This window comes from Microtus oregoni, unplaced genomic scaffold (genome assembly GCF_018167655.1).
Source record: "Microtus oregoni isolate MIOR12 unplaced genomic scaffold, Mior012 000109F_ref0000275, whole genome shotgun sequence".
In the NCBI taxonomy this organism is placed as follows: Eukaryota; Metazoa; Chordata; class Mammalia; order Rodentia; family Cricetidae; genus Microtus; species Microtus oregoni.
In genome coordinates this window covers 2,929,258-2,952,509 of record NW_024544727.1, presented here as the reverse complement: position 1 = coordinate 2,952,509, position 23,252 = coordinate 2,929,258, and the positions used below count along the sequence as shown (strand labels likewise).

The window sequence follows — 23,252 nt, the reverse complement described above, 5'->3', positions numbered from 1 at the left end:
CGACTCGTCTTGGATCCACCTAGGGCTGGTCAGAGCTTCTGCGAGGGGTGAAGCAAGCGTTCGGCTTTCCTGGAATGTCCACCAGCATAATGCACCAGGCGGTCTAGTGAGCGCAGAGCTGGTGCACTCCTACAAACTTGAACCTGGAGCCTGTGCATTGAGGGCTTTAAAAAGGCAGTGGAGCGGCGGGGCCTGTGAATTCTACTTGGTTTCAGTTCCCACACTCCTCTCAGCCAATAGGAGGGCCAGGCTCTGGCCCGGCCTGTGGCCGGCCTCTCTGGTTGTTACGTGCAGCAGCCAACCCCTCAACCACCTCCCCACCCCTCCCCCTCCCCCCGCCTGACCAGTGACAAAGGTGAACCGGATGCCAAAGTCCACTACTGCAAGGGAAGAGCACCAAAAGGAGCTCTCTGGTTAGAGGGCGCAGTAAGTGTGAGCCGGGTGGAAGCTCCTGGCTTACTTCCCTTCAGAGAGGAAGCACCCGGTGGATAAGGGATGCTATTCATGATGGCCTCATAGGAAATCTAGAAGGAAATTTCTCCAAAGGCTAGAAGACAAATTCTCAGGACTGTGAAGCCTGAACCCATTGTACCTCCTCCCGGTCCCACCCAAGGCTCCAGCAGTTTCAAGCCGGCCCCTTGTCTACTCAGCTGCAATGCTCATGTGCAAAGCAGTTTCCAACAAGGATTCTGAAACACAGACACTTAGGGACAAACATGGGTAGATGGACCAACACCAGCCACTGGGACTAGAGGGAGGTCAGCTGGTCCCTGTCAACTACCTGATAGATGACGTCAGCTTATATGGCAGGGCAAGAGGAAGGACAACTTCATGTAACGTAAAGATAAAGATATCAGTGGTGACACAGACCAGGATGATGTCACGGAGCTAATGATATATTCTAGACTAGCCCACTACTAACTAAATCCAGCAAAGAACTTAAAAAAAAAATGAGGGCAAGCTGGACATAGTTGCTCATGCCTTTAATCCCAGCCACTCAGGAGACACAGGCAAGCAGATCTCTGTAAGTCCGAAGCCAGCCTGGCCAATAGAGGGAGTTCTGGGACAGCCAGAGCTACATTGTGATACCCTGAAAAAAACACCCACCTGAAAAAAAAAATTACAGCAAATTTATGTTTTTTATTTCCCAAAGGAGAATGAGAAAACAGGGCCATTATTATCTTCATGGTTGCTATTATTTTCATTCTGAATTACACTGCAGGACATACAGACATCACACACCTCAGGTTATGAATCACAGCATAGCCTGGCAGCTGCCTGCATGTATTCATCCAATGGAGGTGGCCTGAGACCACAGTGGACGCCAGACACCCTACTTCCGTCTCAAATTTGTCTTAGTAAATCAGAGAAAATAAGCGACTGGTTTGTTGGGCTAGAGAAAACGCCCTCTATTGGGTGGTTCCAAAGCCTTCACAATTGGTTCTTCAGAGGGAAGGAAGTTTTCAAGAGGCCAGGAAGAGGGAATGGCACTCCCAGAGCATTCTAGAAAGGGAACACAGTGAAGAAGGGAAAGGGTATTCTAGGGATTGCAGGACAGGGGTTTCTGGGCCCAGGATGGATCTGGGGAACCTTGAGGAGCTTTTCTGGATAATAGAGTAAGCCAGCGGTGCTGAAAAAGTATTCATTCACCTAGTGTGTGGGGTTGATGGCTGGAAGGTGGCCTCTAACCAATGACTGTTTCAGAATCCCTGAAAAGGACCATACTAGGTACCTTTCCAAAAGCTGCCTTTTTCTCTGAGGCCAATCTTAGTCTGGTCAATTCTGCTTCTCAGTACGGAAGACCTTATATGACCCCAGAGCTGAACCATACCTCGAAAGTCACTCCTTTCCACGACTGGAGATGCGTGGAGAACAGATGTCCAACACACCACACACACCACCACCCACTCATGCCTTGGGGTTTACAGCAAGGCTGGGCTGTCACGTTCTCAGCTGTGGGTTTATGCTAAGCCTTAGGAAGGGGTCTATGTGGAATCCTCCTGACCTCTGCCTAGCAGAGACTAGACAAGCAGGGAACAAAGAGGGAACCCCATCCTCTCTCTGGTTGCCCTACTGATGGTTAAGTTTAGCTTGTGAAATGGGTTGTCTTTGTTCGTATAGTCACTGGAAAGAAAAATAAGATCCTACTCCTTTAAAAATGTTTGATATTGGGCTGGGGAGATGGCTATGTGGGAAGTGACTGAAGAAGACACAACATTAATCTCTGATCTCCAGGTGTACGAGCACATGTATTCATACATCCATGTAAAATAAATACATAAACAAAATTTATAGATCCGATTCTTTCTTCTAGACTCTAAGGGCACCTGCACTCACATATACACAAACATATACAAACCCCCATCCCATAGCCACATAGTTAAAAATAAACCTTAAAAAATAATCTGAGGACTAAGTATATAACTCAGTTGTTAGAGTACTTACTTAGCACACACGAAGCTTTGGGTTCCATCCCCAAAAACTGGCACAGAAAACACACAACTGTTATCTCAGAATTTGGGCAGGAAAGACAGGAGGATCTTAAGGCCAGTTTCATAGTATCAATGCCTCTTTATGTACATAATTATGCCTTAATAAACTCTTCTAGGATAGAAATGTTTCCTACTAGCTGGATGGTGGTGGTGGCTGTGGTGCACACCTTTAATCACAGCGTTCAGGAGGCAGATCTCTGTGAGTTCGAGACCAGCCTGGTCTACAGAGCGAGTTCCAGGACAGCCAGAGCAACACAAAGAAACCCTGTCCTGAAAATAACAACATCAAGAACAATAAAATGCTTCCTATGAACAACCCCTGCCCCCGCCTGACACACTCTGATAAATATTGTCCTAAACTAATAACCAACAGTTATTGTCTTTGGGTAGCTCTGATTGCCACTACTTTGTGCAGTTTCTGAATTAATTATTGTGACATTTTCCAAGATGCTGATAAATGGAAAATAAGTTTTCTCTCATTAGTTCCTGTCACAACTTCTACGTGCCTTGTAAAGGATCTGAAATGCTGGATATTTAGGGAGTTTCAAAATGCACAGGCAGACCCTTGAGAGCCAGTCCCTTTCATTCCCAGCCAGAGTTTTCATTCAGTTTTGTTTTTTCCACTCATTTAAGGTATGCCTTGAGAAACGGAAACCGAAACAGAAAGCCGCTCTGACTTCTGGAGACTCCGCCTCTTGACACCCACAGCTCACACACTTAAAAGAGCTGACCCAGCCTCTGGCTATGCCAGGGAGCAGCCAGAAGCTGAGACAAGCATCAGTTCCTGCAAGGGGGCCTAGTGCTAAAATAAAGCCTACAGCCATGGTGAGTCCGATTTGGGATAGAGGCAGATGGGCTCGATTTTTGTTGACTTTCCTTCATTCCTTGATAGGATCTTCCAGAGGCAAAATAGTCACAATTTGAGCCATATTTGCTCAAAGATCACTACTTGGGAGGGACTAGATCCCTTAGGGCTTGACCCAGAAGGATATCTTGGTGGGTGAACTGAAACGTGATGGCTCTGGGAGGCTGGCCCTTTAGATGGGGGTGGGCTATGGGAACTGGTCCTGTGACCAGTGCTTTGAATGTAGTAACTCCCAGTACTGGTGCCAGATGAGACTCTAAACCAGTGCTTCTCAACCTGTGGGTTGAGACCCCATTGGGGTCAAATGACCCTTTCAAGAGGGGTTGCATATAAGATATCCTGCATGTCAGATATATCCATTATGATTCATAACAGTAGCAAAATTGGTTATGAGGTAGCAATGAAAATAATTTTATGGTTGGGGATTCCCAGAACATGACGAACTATATTAAAGGGTAGCAGCATCAGGAAGGTTGGGAACCACTGCTAAAACCGTGTGATTCCTGCAGACCTGGAACCTGAAGGTGAAGACGCTGAGTGAAGAGTTCCTGGTGTCCCTGACTGACTCTGCGACAGTGTCGGAACTGAAGAGGCAAATTGCTCGGAAGACTGGAGTGGCAGCTTTCCAGCAGCGCCTGGCCAACCAAAGTGGCAAGGTGCTGCAAGACAGTGGTACTCTCCTCAGCCAGGGCCTGGTCCCTGGCAGCACAGTCATGCTGTTGGTGCAGAATTGCAACAACCCTCTGAGCATCCTGGTGAAGAATGACAGGGGCCGCAGCACCATTTATGAGGTCCGGCTGACACAGACAGTAGCAGAGCTTAAGAGGGAGGTGTCCCAGAAGGAGCAAGTACAGGAAGACCAATTCTGGCTGAGCTTTGAGGGAAGACCCATGGAGGACAGAGAGCCCCTGGGGGAGTACGGCCTAAAGCCCCAGTGCACAGTGCTCATGAATTTGCGCCTGCGGGGAGGGGAATGCTATGCCTAAGGCCTCTATCCAGAGCCAATGTTGGTAATTAAAAGTGATCCAATGTAAAGTTCTGCCTCCTGTTTGCTTGTCCTCCTTCAGAAATGGCCATCTGTGGCTGCCCTTCTACAACCCTGCTGAGGTCAAGTAAAAGAACCCAGGTCCATCCATTGTGACAAGGCTTTGGGTTGCCAAGTTAGGGACAAGGATTTTGCAGTTAAAGCCTCCTAAGAGAATTACCTTCCAAACCCTTTGGGTAATTCATGCCTAGAGAACGACACTTTTTCTGGGACCCAGTTCTGAGGCTCAGCCGCTCAACAACTGGTCCCCATCTCTGTATCTGGCTCAGGGACAGGTCTGGGTAGGTCCTACCAGTAACCTAATGGGACTAGTTGCTCCCCAGATACCTTGGGAATAGTGAGGGAATGTTCTTGGACCTGCCTGGGTGGGCTGCAAAGGAGGAGGGTGACTTCTGTGGGGGCTCCTAGTCCCCCCTGCACTAGTTCACAGAAGGGCAGGACAGGGCTTCACTCTCATTCCGTCAGTCACTTGCTGTTTAGGGCAGCAACTGCTGGCTAGTAAATACTCCTCTTCTGGGCTACAAAGAGGCCATAACTGGGAGGTACCTGGAACTGAGGGCTCACATGTAGGAAATCATATCTCAGATAGGAGGCACACAATTTGGAAACGTTTCATCCCCTTCCTGCCTGATATTTCTATCTCTTGTCTTTTCCTACTCTATCTACTTACTCAGGCTTTGAGGCAGCCTAAGGCACAGCAAGTCAGGACAAGTATCTCTATGGCCCTGGGGGCCTAACACTTTGAACCTTCAGACCTTTACAGAGAATTTAAGTGGAGACTCAGAAGCCCCCACTTCTGGTTGGAGTGACCCCAGATCTAACAATGCTGTTGTCCACTGTGTAGATGTGACCTCAAATCTTCACTGACCACCATCTTCCTTGAAGGCTGCCAGGGTCCTAGTGGTAGAGTCTTTCTCAGAAGGAAGAGCTTCTGCCACCCACACTTCACTCTGGCTTCTGGTTCAAAGGCCTGGGGCCCAGGCACAGTAATCCCAGTGTTGCGAAGACAAAGCAGTCTTCTCTTTTTCCTTCAACCTTCTGTAGATCCGGAGCTAGCTTGGCTCCTCTGGGCCTCAGTTTATACGGTGTACCTACCTAGCCAGGCCAACTTGGAGATACGCTGGTACCCGGGGATGGGGGGGGGGGGGGGGGGGCGTGGTGGTGAGGGAGGCGGGGCCGCGGTAGGCTCCGCAGCAAGACAAGAGAAGGTAGCCACTGGTCGACAAGGGGCCACTGTCCTACCCAGCCAAGGCAGGTAGGCGGGTCTGAGCGGAATTCAGACCAGTCACAGCCGATCGGCCACCGGCAGGGGGCGTAGCCCTACTGGGCCACCTTAAAGCCTATAGAAGGCCCCATACTGCTGCGGGAGCTGTGAGCAATCCTGCTGCTTGGCCAACCCAAGGGGAACCGGAGGTCCAGTTCCGGTAGCCTTTCCTATCCAGAGAGTCCGGCCGCTCCCGGCGCGCCCCTTGGAAGTCCCGGCACGTCGCTCCTAGATTATACATTAACCTGATTTCAGCTGCATTTCCTGGTGGAAGGACAGTTTGGGCGGATGGGGGGGAGGGGCGTCCGGCGCCCCACCTTCCCCTCCCCCCAGGGCGGCCCACCACCCACCCAGCCGGGGCCCCCGCCTCAGCTCGGCGCCGCAGTCTCCGGGCTTTGTTCGCTGCCCGCGCGGGTCGTAGGGAGCAGAGGCGGGCTGAGCTCCCAGGGGGAGGGGCGGTGCTGCTCAATTCCCGCCCCTGGCCCGCCCCCACGCCGTCCGCCCTCCCACCTCCTCCGCCTAGCTGCGGTCCAGTTCTGTCCTGCCCCCTGAACGGTCCTGCCCGCGCGCTCTCCCGGCCGCCTTCCGCCGTTCTCGGCTGCGCCATGGCCAGCCTGCGGCTGTGTTGCCCGGCCCCGCTGCTCCCACTGCTGTTGCTCATGGTGGTGGCCGAGCGCACCCTGCCCGGCGCCAGCGGGACGTGCCCGGAGCGCGCCTTGGAGCGGCGCGAGGAGGAGGCGAATGTGGTGCTCACCGGCACTGTGGAGGAGATCCTCAACGTGGACCCGGTGCAGCACACGTACTCGTGCAAGGTGGGCCCCGGCAAGACCCCACGAGACCCCAGCCCTCTGGAATCCCAGCCGGGGGCCCTTATCCCCGTGGTTTCCAGCCCCGAGGCCCGCCCTTCGCGTGCCGGCCGCCCTGCTGGGACCCCGGCCCCAAGCCGTGGAAACGAGACCGGAACGCTCCTGTAGCCCCAGCTTGAGCTCCCTTGGCTACAGCCAAGTCTGCGGGTGGGGCACCAGGTCCCGGAAAACTCTGCAGCTCAGGGCGAAAGTTACTGCGGGGCCGTTTTGGTTCTTCTCAAGGTGCCCAGGCCCCAGTTGCAGTAGTGGCTGCCCCCCCACCCTGTCCAAAGCCCCTCTTGTGGGAAACAAGTGTACACCCTCGCTAAAGGGAAGATACAGGGTTTGGGGAGGTGTGAGCTGGGGACAGACTGTGATGAGGCCTCCACGAGGGAGAGAAGGGGTGGTCCGCGGAAAGGAAGGGGTGCGTCGTCTAATCCACAAGTCCGAGGAGTCTGCGTAAGGTGCTGCAGTGACTGGGTTTCGGTGGAGCACGAGCAGAGATGGGTTACGTCTGAGTCTCCCATGCACAAGGAGCAGGGGCAGGTGCCCCGTTCTCGCGGAAGACCTGGGTTTCCCTACCATACAGTAGAAGAGTCAGCTCTTATTCCACTAAAGCTGGATTTGAGAGCACCTTGGAATAGGTATGATGGGTACCCTCAGAACATCCGTTGCTGGTTCTCCTAGCTCCTCAAATCACTTCACTAGAAATAGGATTGTTCTTGCTCTTTGGGGATGGGAAGGACGGTGACTTCTTTCAGAGTAGCGTGTGTTCATGGGCTCCCCCGGCTGGGCCCCCTCCTCTCACTGCCAAGGCACTTTGCCAAGTCCCTGCAGGATTTTCCCGACTTCCTCCCCGCTGCTCCTGGGTGTGGCTGGGGTGGGGGAGGTGTGAAAACTGAGCTCCCCCCCCCCATTTGAATTATCTCCCTCAATAGTTTACTGCGGGGAGGCTTGGGGGGGTGGCAGGTAAATGAGGTTCTTCAAGTCCTGTAGGTGCTGCGGTTCTAAGGTGCCTAGCAGTAGCTAGGCAGGTGGACAGGTTGTCCATTGTCGTTTTGCTCCCTCCATTCCAGGAGCCTAAACCCCCACAGAACCTGAAAAAGGGACCCCTTCCTAGAATTCCTTTCCAAAAACTGTCTGGGCTCCTGGACTTGTCCTATGGGTGCTGCTGGCTACATACATCCTCCAGCCATGTCTGTCAGAGGGGGTGCCCTCAGGGCCCCAAAGAAGAAGGTGGAGGGTGGGGCCGACTTGCATTGCCCAAACTTGACTTTGTGGTTCAGAGCTGCCTTGGCTGTACAGACTCAGGCAGACTGTGGAGCAAAGAAGTGGGCCTTTACTTCCTGGGGGAGGTGTCAGCCCACACACAGGGTTGTGAAGATCCCAACTGGGATCTTACTCTTAAGTAAGTCCCTCCATCTGAAGTGTCTAGTCCTGAGTGGTAGTGAGCTAACAGGTCTAGAATGTTGGTACTGTGTGCCAGACAAGCCCTGGCTGAGATGGACCCTTGTAGTTGGACTTGGGCCGGTTAGATCTGGGGTGGGAATATAGGTTAGGTGGTATACCTTCTTATGTGTCCTGTATCCAGTAGGTGTGTACTTCCCTGCAGCCTTGACTGAGGGGCTGACTCACAGAACTTTGAACATCTCTGCCCAAGGCTGGAGTCCACTGTGGACAATGGTTTGAGAAAGTGAGACCAGAAGAAGAGAAAGGGCTCAGGTGTCTAGTCTGGCACCCTGTCCCTATAGGACCAATACCTTTACCTCCCATGTCCATTCAGGTTCGAGTGTGGCGGTACTTGAAAGGCAAAGATGTGGTGGCCCAGGAGAGTCTGCTAGATGGTGGCAACAAGGTGGTGATTGGTGGCTTCGGAGACCCCCTTATCTGTGACAACCAGGTATCCACTGGGGACACTAGAATCTTTTTTGTGAACCCAGCACCACCCTACCTGTGGCCAGCCCACAAGAATGAACTGATGCTCAACTCCAGTCTTATGCGGATCACTTTGAGGAACCTGGAAGAGGTGGAGTTCTGTGTAGAAGGTGCGTGCAGGTGAGGGTGTACCTTTAAGAGCCAGTGGCTCGCTGATCGTGACAGAAATTTTATGGGATATTTGGGGGGGCACACACTACAGAGGACAGCTTGCCATGGGCAGGAGAGTAACCATTCTGCTGCCTAGCTTTGATGATGTAATATTGCTCCTGGCTACATCTCTAGCTACACAGATTAGATACCCTAACTTCTGATATTAGCTGTCTTTGTTTGGTCTTGGAACCGTCAGCAAGCCGCTGCCCTGCAAAGAGACAGGTATCTCTGTTCTCTCAATTTTTCCTCAACACTCCACATTCCCCGTGAAAGGCCCTTTGCTATGAAACAAGCTGGGACCCACCTATCTTATCCTTATAGGAGTCCAAACTTCTATCTTGATCCATACATTTGAGTAAACCCCTGTGTGGGGATTTGGAAGGTGAAGGGCTGGCCTGTGTGTTCCAGAGACCCACAGTTTGTGGAAAAACAACTCTGTGGGGTTAGGCTGCCATCTTCTAGAAGGTGACTAGAATCACACGACCACCCAGGTCTCCCCTCTCTCCTCAGGACAGCCCCAATTGGTGACTGAGACCCTTGAAGGGAAATGTGGTAAAGAAGACTTTTTTCTCTCATTGCTACCACATCCTTCCTGTCTGTTCCCTCATGGCTGCCTGGAAAGGGATGTAGGACTGGGGACAGAAACTTCCTTCTCTCAGAGCCGTGGCAATGGTCATGACTTCTGGTCCTCTGATGTGATGTGATTTGCCAGCCCTGAAGACTTTCTGCTTTGATACTGTTTGGGCTCTTGAGAGATGTCTCTAGAATCCCGTCTCCTTGCTGGCCTTGGGTGTAAGAGGGGCAGGGCCAGAATTGAAAACCCTGTAGCCTCTCAGCCAGGTATGGCCAGCTCCTGGGCTCTTGCTGTGGGGACCCTATCTAGACAAGAACCAGAGATTCAAGCATTACTGTGGAAGTTTGTGTTTTGGGGGAATGGGGGGCAGGAAAGGCAGGGGGAGGATTTATATGTGAGGCCAAACGTAGATATGTCAACTTTGGGTTGAGTAGGGGGCTGAGAAGAATCAAGATCAAGAAGGTGAATTATTAATAGCTGGGTGGATCTAGTAGTCAGTAACTGAGGACTTCCCTGAGTTCAGAGGTAGGGAGAGGCAGAACAAGGTTTAGCATCTCACCAAAGCCAGCTATGCCCATGCTGCACACTCTGGTTTGTTGCTGGCAGAGCCCAGTGTAGAGCAGTACAGCTAGGAAGAAGAAGGCCTCCCTTCCTGTGCACTTGTATGTGGCTGACACTTAGGGATGCTTAGTTAGTGTGTGTGTGTGTGTGTGTGTGTGTGTGTGAAGGTGTGTGGAAGGTAGGGTGGGGCAGAGCAAGGAGCTTGGACACCACTGAAAGAAGCTTGGAATGGTGTCTTAAATCTGTCTTGGAAGCAGACCAGAGTGCAATCGGATAAGTTGGGTGCTAAGACAATGTCAGAACTCCCAAAGAGCCATCCGTTAGGGTCTAGGATGAAAATGAGACAGCTTCTTGCCTACTCCTCCAAAACTGGGTCCATTTCCTGATCTGTTGGTGATGAGGCTTCTGAGCCTCATCCAAGGTTCTCATACTTAGAAACAAGCCCGTCCCTCCAATCTAACTTCCCAGTCTGCCTGCAGGTCCCCTACACCTGCACCATCCCACGCTGGGAACTGGGTGAAATCTGGGCCACTTCTGACTTCCTGTTCACTCTTGGAACACTCCCCCCCAGCCAGCCAGCACCTCCCCCACCCCCAGAAAGGCTCCTCTGGTCCTCTGCCTGGGAAGCCACATTCCTGGCATAACTGGGGCAGGTATGTGCCCCTCCCTTTGCATCACCTTTGGGCAAGAGTGGCTGCTGCTCCTGGAAAGGGACCTCTCACTCTGACAAAGCTAAGGGCACTGAGCATAGGCATACCCTGTCCTCACCCCGTCTCGAGAAGGTTGTTTGGCACCTCCCAGAGGCCTCCAGGAGAGACAAAAGCCTGGCTGGGGACCTACACTTCCCTATTAAAAGCCAGGAGCAGAGAAAGACAGTATTGTCTGTTCTAGCCAAAACCTGGCACAAGTACAGGGCAGGGGGCCCTGGTTGAGTGAGCCTGGCATCTGACCAGCCTGGCCCTTCTCAATTCTGAAACTGGGGTCTTGGTGACTCCCTTGTCCTGGGCCGGCCAGATTGGTTCTGCCCCCTAGGTCTCTGCTATCCAGGGTTCTCAGGAAGATACAGTAGAGGAGCTCTAGGTCCCAAGATAGTGGATAGGAGCAGTCTAACCAACTAAGGCTGGCTGCTGGTCCTGGGGTTGCCTAGGATATTACGAAGGTCCCTAGACTGTTGGGAGGACTGCCCTCCAGGCCAGGCTTAGACTCCCGTTGCCACTTTTTTCCCCTCACCTCCCCCACATTCCTTTTGCTGAGGGGGGAGGTGGCCCTCCCTTTGGACTCCAGGTTCTCTACCACTCCACAGCCCCACCCACAGTCCTTTGAGGGCCCCTCCCCCAGGCATGTCCAGGCTGGAGGCTGCTAGAGCTGAAGGCTACTTGCTACCCCAACTGCCTTTTGCCCAGAGAGAAGGGCCTGCCCAGGTAGTTCCGGAAGGGCCTCCTCTCTTCCACGTCAGGGAGGCCTAGTAAGAAGTTGGCTGCAGGAATGGACTTGTCTCATCTTTGGACTCACTGAGGCAGCCTTGTGGGGGGTGGACTTTGCTTGCTGGAATCAGTGGGTGACAGTCAGGACACTATTGATTTCTGTGGAGATGGCCTCCCTTTGGGCAGGCAATAGGCAAGATGAAGCTGATGGAATTTACTCTTGGCTTTTTCCAGACTCATCCCTACCCAGAGAAAATGCCCACCCCCATCTCCCTTGTCAATTAGAAATGGGGAGGGGTGTTTTGAAACCATGTCTGTTACATGGATCTTTCTGGACAAAGCAAATTCTGTTCCTACCTGCTTGAGCCCCTTATAGCAATCCTGTGGGCATGGGACCCCCATTACAGACCAGAGAAGTTGAGAGACCGGACACTGACCCAGGTCTAAGGCTACCCCCACCCCAGTTCAGGTCTGTGGTTACTCATTGGTTTCCTACAAGGTAAAGTAGGAGCGAATAGGATGGAGGTATTCAAAAAGGAGGTGGAGGATACACTGAGGACCACAGATTCAAGAGGGTCCTGGATCACTGATTGATAAGGACTCTGTTGTTTCCTATGCCTGGTTGCTATGCCCAAGAGGCTGAAGTCACATAATGGTAGAAAACAGCTATTTTTTTTTTTTTTCTCCTCCTGCAAGACTCAGGTTAGCTCTTTACCACAGGGTGGACATAGAATCCTAACCCGTTGAAGCCCTGGTAGACTGGACTAGGGGCTACCACAACAGCTCATAGTAATTCTGCCCATCTGGGACAGTTACCAGCTAGAAGAGGGGTTCAGGAGGAGGCCACTGGAAGCTGAGACAGCTGGTGGGGGATCTGGGAATCAAGGGATCTCACCCCTCCCATCCTCTGCACAGGTCCTGAGAATTTCCTCTGAGGAAGACCCCCTGCAGGGGCAATTTACTAAGGAATAGAGGTGGCCCCTCCCAGGCCTGGAGGCAAGGAAGACAGGGATGTTCTGTCCTCACCAGGCTGTTTCCAACTGTGCGAACTTTATATACATATGTATGCCTAGGCCGGCAGCTGGGGGGTGGGGTGGTTTCACTATCTTGGTTTTTCTGGGTTTAGTCGAAGTGGTCAGGTGCTGTCCTGAAGTGCGTGTGAATCTCAACCTCTGCTTGCTATGGGTTCTGTTGGGTCCAGCTGTGCTGGAGGGCCAGGGTCACCTCTAGGAGTGGCTGATGTGTATTGTAAACATTTAAACTGAGGGATGGGGGCTGAGCGGTGGTTGCAAACGCCTTTAATCCCAGCACTTGGGAGGCAAAGGAAGGCTGATCTGGTCTACAGATTGAGTTCCAGGACAGCTAGGACTATTACACAGAGAAACCAGCCTTGTCTTGAAAAATTAAAAAAAAAAAAAAATGAGGGATGTGTTTGGTGAGCTGCTGTGAGAACAGTAGATCAGGGAACTTTGTCTTTGACCTTTACAAGCCTGTCAGACCCTGAGGCTGACACAGCCAGCCCCTCTGACCTCTATCTGTTGCTAGCCTGAGGTAAGTTTGAGCGCCCTTGACCATTATGCCCTAAGTCCCAGAAAATGTAGGCTAGCATCTGCCTGTGCAGGTGCCTGTACCCACAACTGGAGGTTCCAGCATATATGGAGAAACAGAGCAGCACAGACACGATATTGGTAGAAGGGTTAAGATATCTATCCCCTACTCAGAAAAGGAAGCCGTCAGGTATAAGGATGTTTTTCATCATTAATTCCATCGGTTCCTTCTTGTACATGTCCAGTCACCATTTTACAACCATTCCCTATAGGGTTCATGGGGCATCTGCTTGGTGGCTTCCCAAGAATGAAAGGTGGTTGCTGCCACCTGGGAAAGAGTCGATAAATTGCCGTGAGTGTGAGGAAAGGAGAGTACCCACTACTCAGCCTATCCCCTGGCTGAGAGAGCAAGCTAATCCCATTCCTTGCTGGCCTTCCTATCTGCTGATCCTAAGTTCCTTATTGCTTGTCCCAGCCTCCTTTCTCTCTGGATCTGTCTCTGCTTCTTCCTTCCTCTACTTCTAGTCCTCTATCCTCCCACTCCTTACTGCCTTTCCTTCTCATCCTCATTGGCTGCCCATCTAGAACTAAACCTGTACCCCTGGGCCGTAGGACCCCTGCTGTGTTGATCCCCTCTCCTGTCCACCACTAATCCAACTCAGCACAGCTGGAGTATTGAGCAGGGGGCAAAGTCTCCTGACTCACCAAGCACTGATCACATGTGGGAGTCACCTAGCTCCTTCCTTTTTCCTCCTGGAGATAGGTAGGGCCTGGCAAAGCTGGGCTTGGGCACAGCTAAGGAACAGGAGGGACAGCGTGACCGTTCCTACCCTCACTGCCTTTCTACCAGTGCCTGCTCAGCTGCCTGCTCTTGGTCATTCTGGAAAATTCCCAGGTCCGTGGTGGAATTTCTCAAATCTGAAAGGTTGAGGATCAGCGTTAAGGACTCTGTCCCAGTGACTGTGGCTCCACTCATTACCTAGTCAATGTGTAGGTTTCACTTCACCCATCTGCCTTCATTTGAAACTGCCATGATGTCTTCCAGAAGCCAGACAGACACACCTAGCTTTCTCAGAGAGATAGAGATGAGTTGATTAGTTTGTCTGAACGGCCCTAGGTTGAGGAGCCTAGCTAGCCAAGGAGTAGAGAAGGGGCAGCTATCTGGCAGCATCTTGGCTACCCTAAAAGACAGCCCTATTTGTTAGGTTGGGAGCATATTCCTAACACTATTCCAAATTTTAATTTAATCCAAATACCCTGCAGAGCAGGATAACTGTCCAGGTGGGTGGCTGGGTGGGTACAGACAGATCTGACCTAGGCCTGAAGCTGGCAAGAGAAATTCTGGAGAAGCAGGGCCGAGTGCCTCTGTCCTGCTGTAAAGTGCTTATTTGTCTAAGGCTGAGGGGAGGAGAGAAGAGAGAAAAGACCAAACACCAGAGATCTAGGGCGGTACTGCCCTGCCTCACTGGGCAGCCCGAACTAATTCCATCAAGTACCTCTATTAACCTGAGCAATACATCCCGAGAACTCCTCACCACCAAAGAGAGTGTGAGCCTCACCCCGGCTGACCAGAGGTCAGAGGGTGGGGCATGTCTACTGGCTGGATGAGACCTGTGCGTTGGGGAATGAATGTGTGCTGAATGTCCGGATAGGCAGCTTTTTCCGTGGGCTCCTCTCTGCCAGCCAACTTCAAACTCTTTTTCTAACATTTTCTAAGGGAGTTGAAGGCTATCTAGGAAGGGCGAAGGGGTTATCTGCATGAGAATGGGACCAGTGAGCTAACCGCTGGACTCTGTACCCTCTCCAGGCCCCATCCCCCAACCTCCTCTGGTCCTGAGAAGTACCAGAGCATAGTGCCACACCCATTATGCCTGGGAATGAGGGACAAGCTTTGTGCTACACAAAGAATGTCTAGTGTGTATGTTGACAGGTGGGGGATGCCATTCCTGCATGCATGTTTGAGTGACTGCTGGAAGGCAGGAGTACTTAGTGTCTTGGCTCATATATGTGGTTTCATGTTGGTAGGGTGTTAGCCCAGAGGGGTAAGCCTGGATCAGCATCCTGTTCATTCCTGGGCATGAGACTGCTGGTTCAGTCTAGGCTGAATGATTTTGTCTAAAGATCCCAAAATAACTCCAGTAGCCTGTGCTCCCCTCCCCCCACTGGCCTAGAGCCTCAAAGGCTCTTTGTTTTTTGAAGGCATCCTGCCCCTGCAGGGGGCTCAGACACTGACTGGGGTTTGGTGGGGCCAGGCGGCCTGCCTAGTTCCCTTTCCCATGGCTAGGCCCAATAAACCTCAAGGCCCATTCCCGTGTTGCCCAGGACTGACTAGAGCCCCAGATGAGCACTGAAAAAATTATTGAGATCTCTTTAGTGGCAGATCTCAGGGTTTCTGCTTGGTGAAAGGGGGCAGGCAAAGATTACAGCAAATTTCCCAAGGTCACTTGAGGCTTCTTCTGCCAGCTCTTGCTGGAGTTCCTACTACTAGTAGGACCCAGCCCTCCAAGACCCTGGTTCCTGTGGTTGCTGCAGAGAGCACACTTGGGACATCCCAGGGCTGAAACATACCCAGCAGTGTCGTGTGGCCTGTTGGGCATTGATTGCCTAGGGTGCTTGTTCTCTGGCACTTTCTATGGGGCGGGGAAGCAAACCGAAGATGTGTATGGGCTGTACTGGGCTCTCCGATTCGAAGTTCCCCTGGCTTTCTAGGCCAAACCGGTACCCGGGGAGCTAGCATCACAGAGACTACCTCTGTGTCACTGGCCAAGGTCCAGTAGGAGCCAGAGCTCCCCTGTGGAGAGGGTGAGGCCGTCTGGGAGTGGAGTTTCCTTCAAGAGTTCATTAGAAGATTGAATTGGGGGCCACAAAGGATGGAAAACCTCTTATCATGGGTGACAAATGAATGACCCAGTGGAGGATCGCATTTTGTGCCTGGCCAGAGGATGGAAAGATACAGTTATCAACTGGGGTAGAGAAACCTGTCTGGCAAATCAAAAGGGTGTGGGCACAGTGGGAGTGCCAAGTGTCTGGCCAGGAGGGTCTTGGGAGAGATTTCAGCTGTAGGTAATATAGAAGTAGGGCCTTTTCCAGTCAACATGTGAATGAATGTAGGGTCTTAGTGCCCCAGGAAAGGCTGGTTGGCCGAAAAGTGGGACTTGCTGACAGCAGGTACAGGAGCCTGACTAGAGTTGTGAATACTGTGTTCCAGTTAGTGTAACCCAGGTGTTTGGTATGGGGGCTGTTGGTGTGATTTCAGCTGAGATGAAGACTTAGCAGGGGGGGCTATGTCAAGTGGGGATGGTGCAGAACCTGGGTACTCCCCAAGCTTGTGGATAGCTGGGGATCTTTTCCCACACAGGCCAGGAAAGGAGCTCCCTCATAGAACCTATCCCAAACCCTTTGCCCCACATGACCCTGCTGGAGTCTGCACAGTAGCTTGGGGATGGCAGGAATTCCACAGCCATTTGCATGGACTTATTTGCATGTTTTCTCATTGCTGGGGAGCTGAGTGAATGGGTGGCTTAAGATGTTACCTTCAATTACAAGGGGAAAGGTAGGTGGGATGATTTCTTTCTTTTTTTAAAAAAAAAATATTTATTTATTTATTTTGTATACAATATCCTTTGTGCGTGTATGCCTGATCGCTAGAAGAGGGCACCAGACCTCATTACAGATGGTTGTGAGCCACCATGTGGTTGCTGGGAATTGAACTCAGGACCTTTGGAAGAGCAGGCAATGCTCTTAACCACTGAGCCATCTCTCCAGCCCCCGGTGGGATGATTTCTGAACCCATCACCTCACTCTCCAGCTTGTAACCCACCTGAGTACCTTACACGTCACTTGGGGGACCCCCGCCTCCATGAACAGGACAGAGCCTGCAGGATCAGAAACAACAGGCTTTAGCACAATGCATGCATAAACACAAGCAGACCTCTCAACCCAGCCAGGCATAAAGAGTGATAAGGGAGGACTGTCTCTGCCAGCACAGCAGCCTCAGCTGACCCTCCCACTTGGCTGCCTCCTGCCCACCTTCCTCTGTAACCGTCATGGGATGGGGGCTGAGCAACTGCCTCCTCTCCAGGCCCAGCCTCTGCTCCCCTATGAAAACACTTAGCGCTTTCCTACTTCTCCCTTGTTCTCCCGATTTCCAGACCCATTGCCCTCCCATCACTTGCCCCTCCCTTGGTCTCTGCCCTCTTACCACCACCACCACCACCACCATCAACCCTCTCCAAGCTTCTACCTCTACCCTAAGCTGCTCTGGCCCGTTTGTACATCTCGCATCCTGGTCTTAATCCACCCCAGCCTTTTTGCTCCCAACTGCGACTCCCTGTGGACGCTAAAGTCCCCAGAGACATCTTCCTTTGTCTCTGCTCACCGCCCCCGCCCCCTCGGCTTCCCTCGCCCCTCATTCACTGCCCCAACCCAGCGAGGACAAGAGCCGCCGCCGCCACCGCCGCCGCCGCCGCTGCTGCCGCTGCTGCTGCCGCCGCCGCCGCCACCACCACTGCTACTGCTACTGGAGGTGGGCAGGCGCCTCCGTGATTCTTTATTCTCGCTTCAAAGCCAAGCGGTTGCTCCTCCCGCTGCTGCCATCGTGCTCCCGCCTCTGCTAGGCAGGAGCAGACAGGCCCTGCACCGGCACCCGTGGTCTCTGGGGCCTTCCCTGCATTTCAGACTCCAGAGGCTACAGAGGACAGCACTGGCTAGTGGGCGGAAGAATTGTAGCCAACAGGGGTTGCCTTGGCTCTCCATCTTCGTTTGCCTGCTTCTGAGCTCACATTTGGGATTTCTACTTGGAGAGAATTCTGCTTATCTCCCACCATGATCCTGGAGGGCTGGGGAGGGCCTGGTGCTCCCCCAGCCATAACTGGCTAAACTTTGAGATCACAGCTGCCGTCTGCTGCTCCAGGGCACCCAGCATGGGGGGAGTAGCTCCGAAGAGGCCTAAGGGCACTCCATAAGGACCCCCACACCCAGGAAGTGGGCTAGAGCTGTATCATGCCTCCTCTACCACTGGAACACAGACCCAGGCAGCAGCCTGGTGCTTCCCTGCTGGTTCGGTACTTCATGATCCCCTGCAACATCTGCTTGATCTTGTTGGCTACTTCCACGCTGGGCTTTGCAGTGCTACTTTTCCTCAGCAACTGTACGTGGCTGCTGGATGTACCCCTGTTCTGCTCACTGAGCCCCTCATCTCAGTTACCAAGGGTTTCAGGGCAGGCAGGGTCATATCAAATCCAGGGGTTGTTGCAGATGGGGTACCTTTTCCTTCTGGATACTGGATAGGTCACACTAAATTCCAGGGCCTCTTATAACCTAGTCTTAGACTTCTGATGGTGCAGACCTTCGACCTGAGTTGAAGAAAACTGTGGGAGTAGGCAAAGACGCAACAGTGCTGGGATTGGGAGTAGGGGCAAGAACTGGATTTACCCAGAGAAAGCAGGTGACTGTGAAGTTCAAGGGGCAGAGAAAAGTCCAGGGCCTTTCTGTCTGTTCTGCATTGGTCAGTGACCTTCTGAGCGTTGGTGATTATAACTAGAACCTTGAGGAGTGAGTGGGCACTGTACCTGCTCAAAGAAGCTTAACTTTTTTTTCCCCTTCTAGACAAACCTGGAACCCACTTCACAGCAGCGCCTCCTATGCCTCCTGATGGTGAGTAGCAGTGGTGGGGCAGGTGGTTGGCATACTGATAAAATGGGGGTGAAAATGGACAGGGTTGCCGGGATTAGGGCTGTCTTTTAGTGTGTACACCAGGTGTAACTGGAGCGGGAAGCTGGACAAGGGAACTTGGATCCCTTCCAGGGACTCCACGGGGGCCTTTAGGTGATGGCCAATACTCCTGAGCAGGGCCAGTCTTAGAACCTACGAGTGGAGGGATGATGTCAGAGGATTTGTGTGAGGTCTGGATGGAGCTCTGCTGAAGTCAGTCTGTTTGTGGAGGGATTCCTTTCCTTTGTCTTTTTTCCTATTCAGGAAAGGGTGGGGCTGGAAACAGAGAGAAGCACAGAAGGGAAAGTGGGTTGGGTAGTGGGGGGGAGGGCTCAGTAAAGCCAGTGACAGCTGGAAGGGCCTAGGTTTGCCCCTGGGGTGGGGGAGGAAGCGAATGGTGGAAGAGGCAGGCTGACCTTTCTTACGGCGTTGTGGGTTGGGGCCAGCCCTCCCAGAGGGGCTGCTAATACGTAGGCTTCTGTAACTAAGCTAATGATAAAGAGAAGAGGAATTGACCATGTTACAAAGAAAGCAGAGACTAGTAGGGATAGACTGTATCTCAGCTGGCCCAGCCTGGCTCCTTACTGCAAGTGGGGTACAGTTCCCAGCTCTGTCCTTGTTGCCTGCCACCCCATCAACTGTGCTGCCTGGGCACCCCACTAGTTTTTATTGAAATCATATGTCTGGTGTTATCTCATGTATGACAAAGCCGTGGTTCCTGGAGTTTTTGATTTGGGGTCAGCGGCTAAGACAGAATCTCTAAATAGCCCTGGCTGTCCTGGAACTCACTTTGTAGACCAGGCTAGCCTCATATTCATGGAGGTCTACCTGCCTATGCCTCTCAAGTCCTGGGATTAAAGGCACATGCTACCATGCCCAGCCATGGTTTCTCTTTTGACCAGAATATGGGTTATGGGAACATCAAGGAATTCTAGGATTGGGGTGTGGGTGTCATTCTGAGAATAGACCTGTTGTTCTCTTTCTAGGAAGCAGCCCTGGGTTACATAGATAGTCAGGGTCACTTCCTGGGTCTTGAGAGTAGTGGAGGTATCCTGGTGCTGGCAGGGCCTCCCTCCTTCTGTCCTATACTGGGAAGTCAGGGCTCTCTGGGGGCCTCAACCACATGTAAAACCAGGTAGGCAGTTTCCCTGGGAATGGGGAGCCCAGGCATCCAAAAGTTGGAACTTGATACAGCTGCAGGATATCAGAGGGTCTCTCCTCCCTTTTGATGGCCAAATGGGGAAAGGCCATCTATAAACAACTACCCTTTATTCCTTGAGTATATAGTGTTGGCAGACAATAGGCTTTGGGCCTAGTTGGCCAATGTTGGGGTATAATAGAAATGGAGTCTTGTAGTGAGTGATGGGTGCTTCTGACCTAATCCTGGTCTCTTCTTGTGGGCCCAAGTCTTAGTCCCTGACACCAGTGTCTTTCCTTGGGCTGCTCTCCCAAGATCTGGAAGCCCAGACTGGGTTGTGGTGTGGTGAGGCTGTGCCCCCAGGTGGGAAGTTATTATTAAGGCAATAGGACCACTGTGCGCTCTGTGACCTTCACTATTATTAGAGGTTGGTGGGTGAGTAAGCAGGCTGCCTGTTGGACTGGGAAGCAGGAGGAAGTGACTCTCACTTCTCCTCATTTTTAAAAGCGGACCACATCACTACCAGTGGGGAGGGCTGCTAGTAGGTAGAATGTGTCCTTCAGTATGGTGCATGAGGTTAGGTCTGAGTGTTATCGACTAGGGGCAAGAGGCCTAGCGCTGTCTACATTCAAGATAGGGTCAGGAGGGACGAGATCTTCCTTCTTGGTGATTTCAGCTTCTTCTGAAAGCCCCAAACTGCCAGAGGTCTTCTTTCCCTTACATAAACTGCATTCCCCACAATGGTACGCGCAGGCCCCTTATTGATATCCAGCATTTACTTTGTACACTTTAGACACAGGCCATGGCTCATGGGCATCCATCTGTTCCATCTCCAACCTACCAAAGACTAGGAGCGAAGTTAAATTTACTCTCTACCACTGTGGTAGATATAAAAAGTACAGGACGCCTCCAGCACCACATGGAAAGATGCCTGGATGGAAATCTAGGAGGCCATGGAGAAGTTCCACAGGTGCTAAAGAGGACACTTGGGGGACTCCGATATGCTCCATTAGAGACTGCTGAATCATAGGTGTCCAGGTGTCCACCTGTATTTATGAGAGACTGTGTGGGAAAGGGACCAGGAGCACAGATGAGGACTGAGTTAAACTCTGGTGTTTATTAGGGATATGACTTTGTCAGAAAATCTCACTGAGCCTCTGCTTCCTTTCCTGATACGTGCGTGGAATTGCATGATGACACTTGTGGTACCTGAGGTCCAGAGCTATTAAAACAGCACTGCCTGCTGTAGTAATGTGCATGTGTGTAAATCACTTCATCCGTACCTGTCTGTAGGTCGTCTCAGATTGGGACTGTTCTAACATTTAGTTAAGAAACTTGTTTTGGGAGCCAGGAGGTAGTAGCTCACACCTTTAATCCCAGCACTCTGGAGGCAGAGACAGGTAAATCTCTTGAGTTCAAGGCCAGCCTGGTCTACAGAGCAAATTCCAGGACTGCCAAGGCTTCACAGAGAAATACTTTCTCAAAAACAAAAAACAACAACAAAAAGAAAAAAGTTGTCTTGGCCATATGTGGTGGTGTGCGCTATTGTTTTTTTTCCTCTAAGACTGAATTTTTCTGTGTAACAGCCCTGGCTGTCCAGGAACTTGCTCTATAGACCAGGCTGGCCTCCAACTCACAGAGGTTCTCCTGCCTCTGCCTCCAAGTGCTAGGATTAATGTTCATTTTTAATCCAAACATTCAAGAGGCAAAGGCAGGTGGATCACTGAGTGTGAGACCAGCCTGGCCTACAGAGCAAGGTCCAGGATAGCCAGGGCTGTAAAGAGAAACCTGTGTCAGGAAAAAAAAAATTGTGTGTGAACTCTTAATGCTATGGGGAAGAAATGCACATAAATTTCAATAAAACAGGTATCGCCTTGGCTTAAGGGATCATTCTTTCCTATTGTTGTTTTGTTGAGGCAGAATCTTATACTTGTAGAGTTAACTGTGGGTCTTGTGAATGAAGGAATGAATAGCTGCCATTGACTGTGGGTTTGAGACCTGGGGGAGATTGACTAGGCCAGATAACCTGATAGAGTGGTCCAAGAAGTATAGAAACTATCAGTCAGCCAAGGAACTGGGTGCAGGCACAGACCCAGAGACCGAACCTAGGGGGCACCTTGGTCAACAGTCAAAAAGTACAGCCAGAAAGCTCTGCCCCAGAAAGTGCTTGTTGAATTTTGTATGAGACCTCCAGAAGGCTTGAGTTAGAGAAAGCCCAATGTGAGGATGGTAATAGGGAGAGAAGTATTGGCCAGCCATGAAAAGAGACCGCTGGTGCACATAATATATGTTTATTTTGAGCCAAGACGGGGAAGGCTGTTGGTACTAACAACTCTATTACTGTATGCTCTTCCCTGTACTTGTTCGGGGCCCCCTCTCTTAAGTTTTGCAGATATTGGCAAATCTCTAGCTCTGGGAGTAAATACTTATTTTATTGTCCCCATTTACAGAAAGGAAAGGGGCCGCAGTGTGGGAACACCTGGCTCTAAGAGCTAAGGAGGGTAAACCAGACACAAAGCAGGTCCTAGGGAAGGCAGGTAGAGGTTCCTGTAATTTCACCCTTCTTCTCTGGTAGAGGCAAAGCTACTCAAACAATCAAGAGAGGCTCAGTAAGCCATTGCTATGACAGTGGCTGGCTCTAGCCCCCAGTGTACCCTGCCGTCCTAGAAGATATCCAGACTGCTTCTGGTTCATTTCTGAGCATGATGTGAGGTCATGATAATTATACCAAATTAAACACTTAGTAGATATAGGTAGGTAGTTGTAGCCCTTAACAGGTCTACCCAGGTCATGGTTCATCTTCTCAGAGGGTTTCAGCCCCAATGCTGTCCTTAGGAAGGCTTCTCCAGTGGGTATCTGAACTTTGAATGCACCAGTATCCACTTTTCTTGTAGGCTTAGTGAACAACACCTGGCCCTTCCCCTGAGCCAACTTCATAGGCTGCTTGCTGTAGAGGTTCAGCAACAATATGTGATCTGGACATTTGCAACCCTGAGACTACAATGTTAGGAAACTCCTGTGTGAATAGGTGTGTGAAGCTGAATATAGAGAGTGGTTGCATTGGGACAAGACTCAGGACTTGAATGAGGACTTTTTTTTTTTTTTTGAAGTAAGGGCCCAGAAGGACAGAAGGTGTGCTTCCAGAGAGACCTATGCCACTCCAACTTGAGTCTGGGTGGGAAGTTTTATAGGATTATTATAAATGGGAGAAGCTGACTATGGGGGCCTTGGAAGGTGAGGGGAATAAGCATAGAAAAGAGTTTGAGGGAGAAAAGATAGAAACAGAGTACAGGTTGGGGCAGGCAGGCAGGACACTACTTCTGGAGGCAAGAGAGACCTACTAGAGAGGTGGTCTAGGAGGGAGCAATGAAAAGAGGAAAGGGTCTATGTGGAGCAAGGTTCCAGACTCCAAGTGCCCTTGAGTCCTGGAGGAAAGTCAAAGAGGCTGGGAGTCCTCAGAAGATTGTGAAGGTGGTCCTTCCTGGGAGGTGTCTGGTGGATACAGAAGCAACCCCTCAGAAAGAAACGCAACCCCTCAGAAAGAAACGTAAGATGAGGTTAGTCTGAGTTTTGTGAGTACAAACAGACAGATGTAACACCCGCAGCCAGCTTCCTTTATTCACGTCTCTTAGTCTCCTCGAGTTAACAGTGGCAGGGCTCTTTGAGACTTCATAGACACCTCAGTATATGTCCTCAC

General features: G+C 51.4%; 2 protein-coding genes across 11 annotated transcripts in view; both read left to right on the top strand.

The window, feature by feature from the left end:
* The first annotated feature begins 3,249 nt into the window (after positions 1-3,249).
* On the top strand, positions 3,250-4,376 carry LOC121443608 (ubiquitin-like protein ISG15). Its single transcript, XM_041645430.1, has 2 exons — positions 3,250-3,317; positions 3,867-4,376. The coding sequence occupies exons 1-2, from the start codon at positions 3,315-3,317 to the stop codon at positions 4,341-4,343; spliced, it is 480 nt and encodes a 159-aa protein (XP_041501364.1). The 5' UTR covers positions 3,250-3,314; the 3' UTR covers positions 4,344-4,376.
* Positions 4,377-5,902: 1,526 nt separating this feature from the next.
* Positions 5,903-23,252, top strand: part of LOC121443541 (agrin-like) — a 32,017-nt gene continuing 14,667 nt past the window's right edge. For 3 of the 10 annotated variants that reach the window (XM_041645303.1, XM_041645305.1, XM_041645302.1), the window contains exons 1-3: positions 5,903-6,478; positions 8,295-8,556; positions 18,313-18,360. In XM_041645303.1, the coding sequence (XP_041501237.1) occupies positions 6,272-6,478; positions 8,295-8,556; positions 18,313-18,360 (517 nt within the window). In that variant the 5' untranslated portion in view covers positions 5,903-6,271. Of the gene's footprint in view, positions 6,479-8,294; positions 8,557-17,218; positions 17,855-18,312; positions 18,361-23,252 lie in introns of those variants that run through there. The other 7 variants (XM_041645307.1, XM_041645306.1, XM_041645310.1 and 4 more) reach the window with 5 other exon arrangements.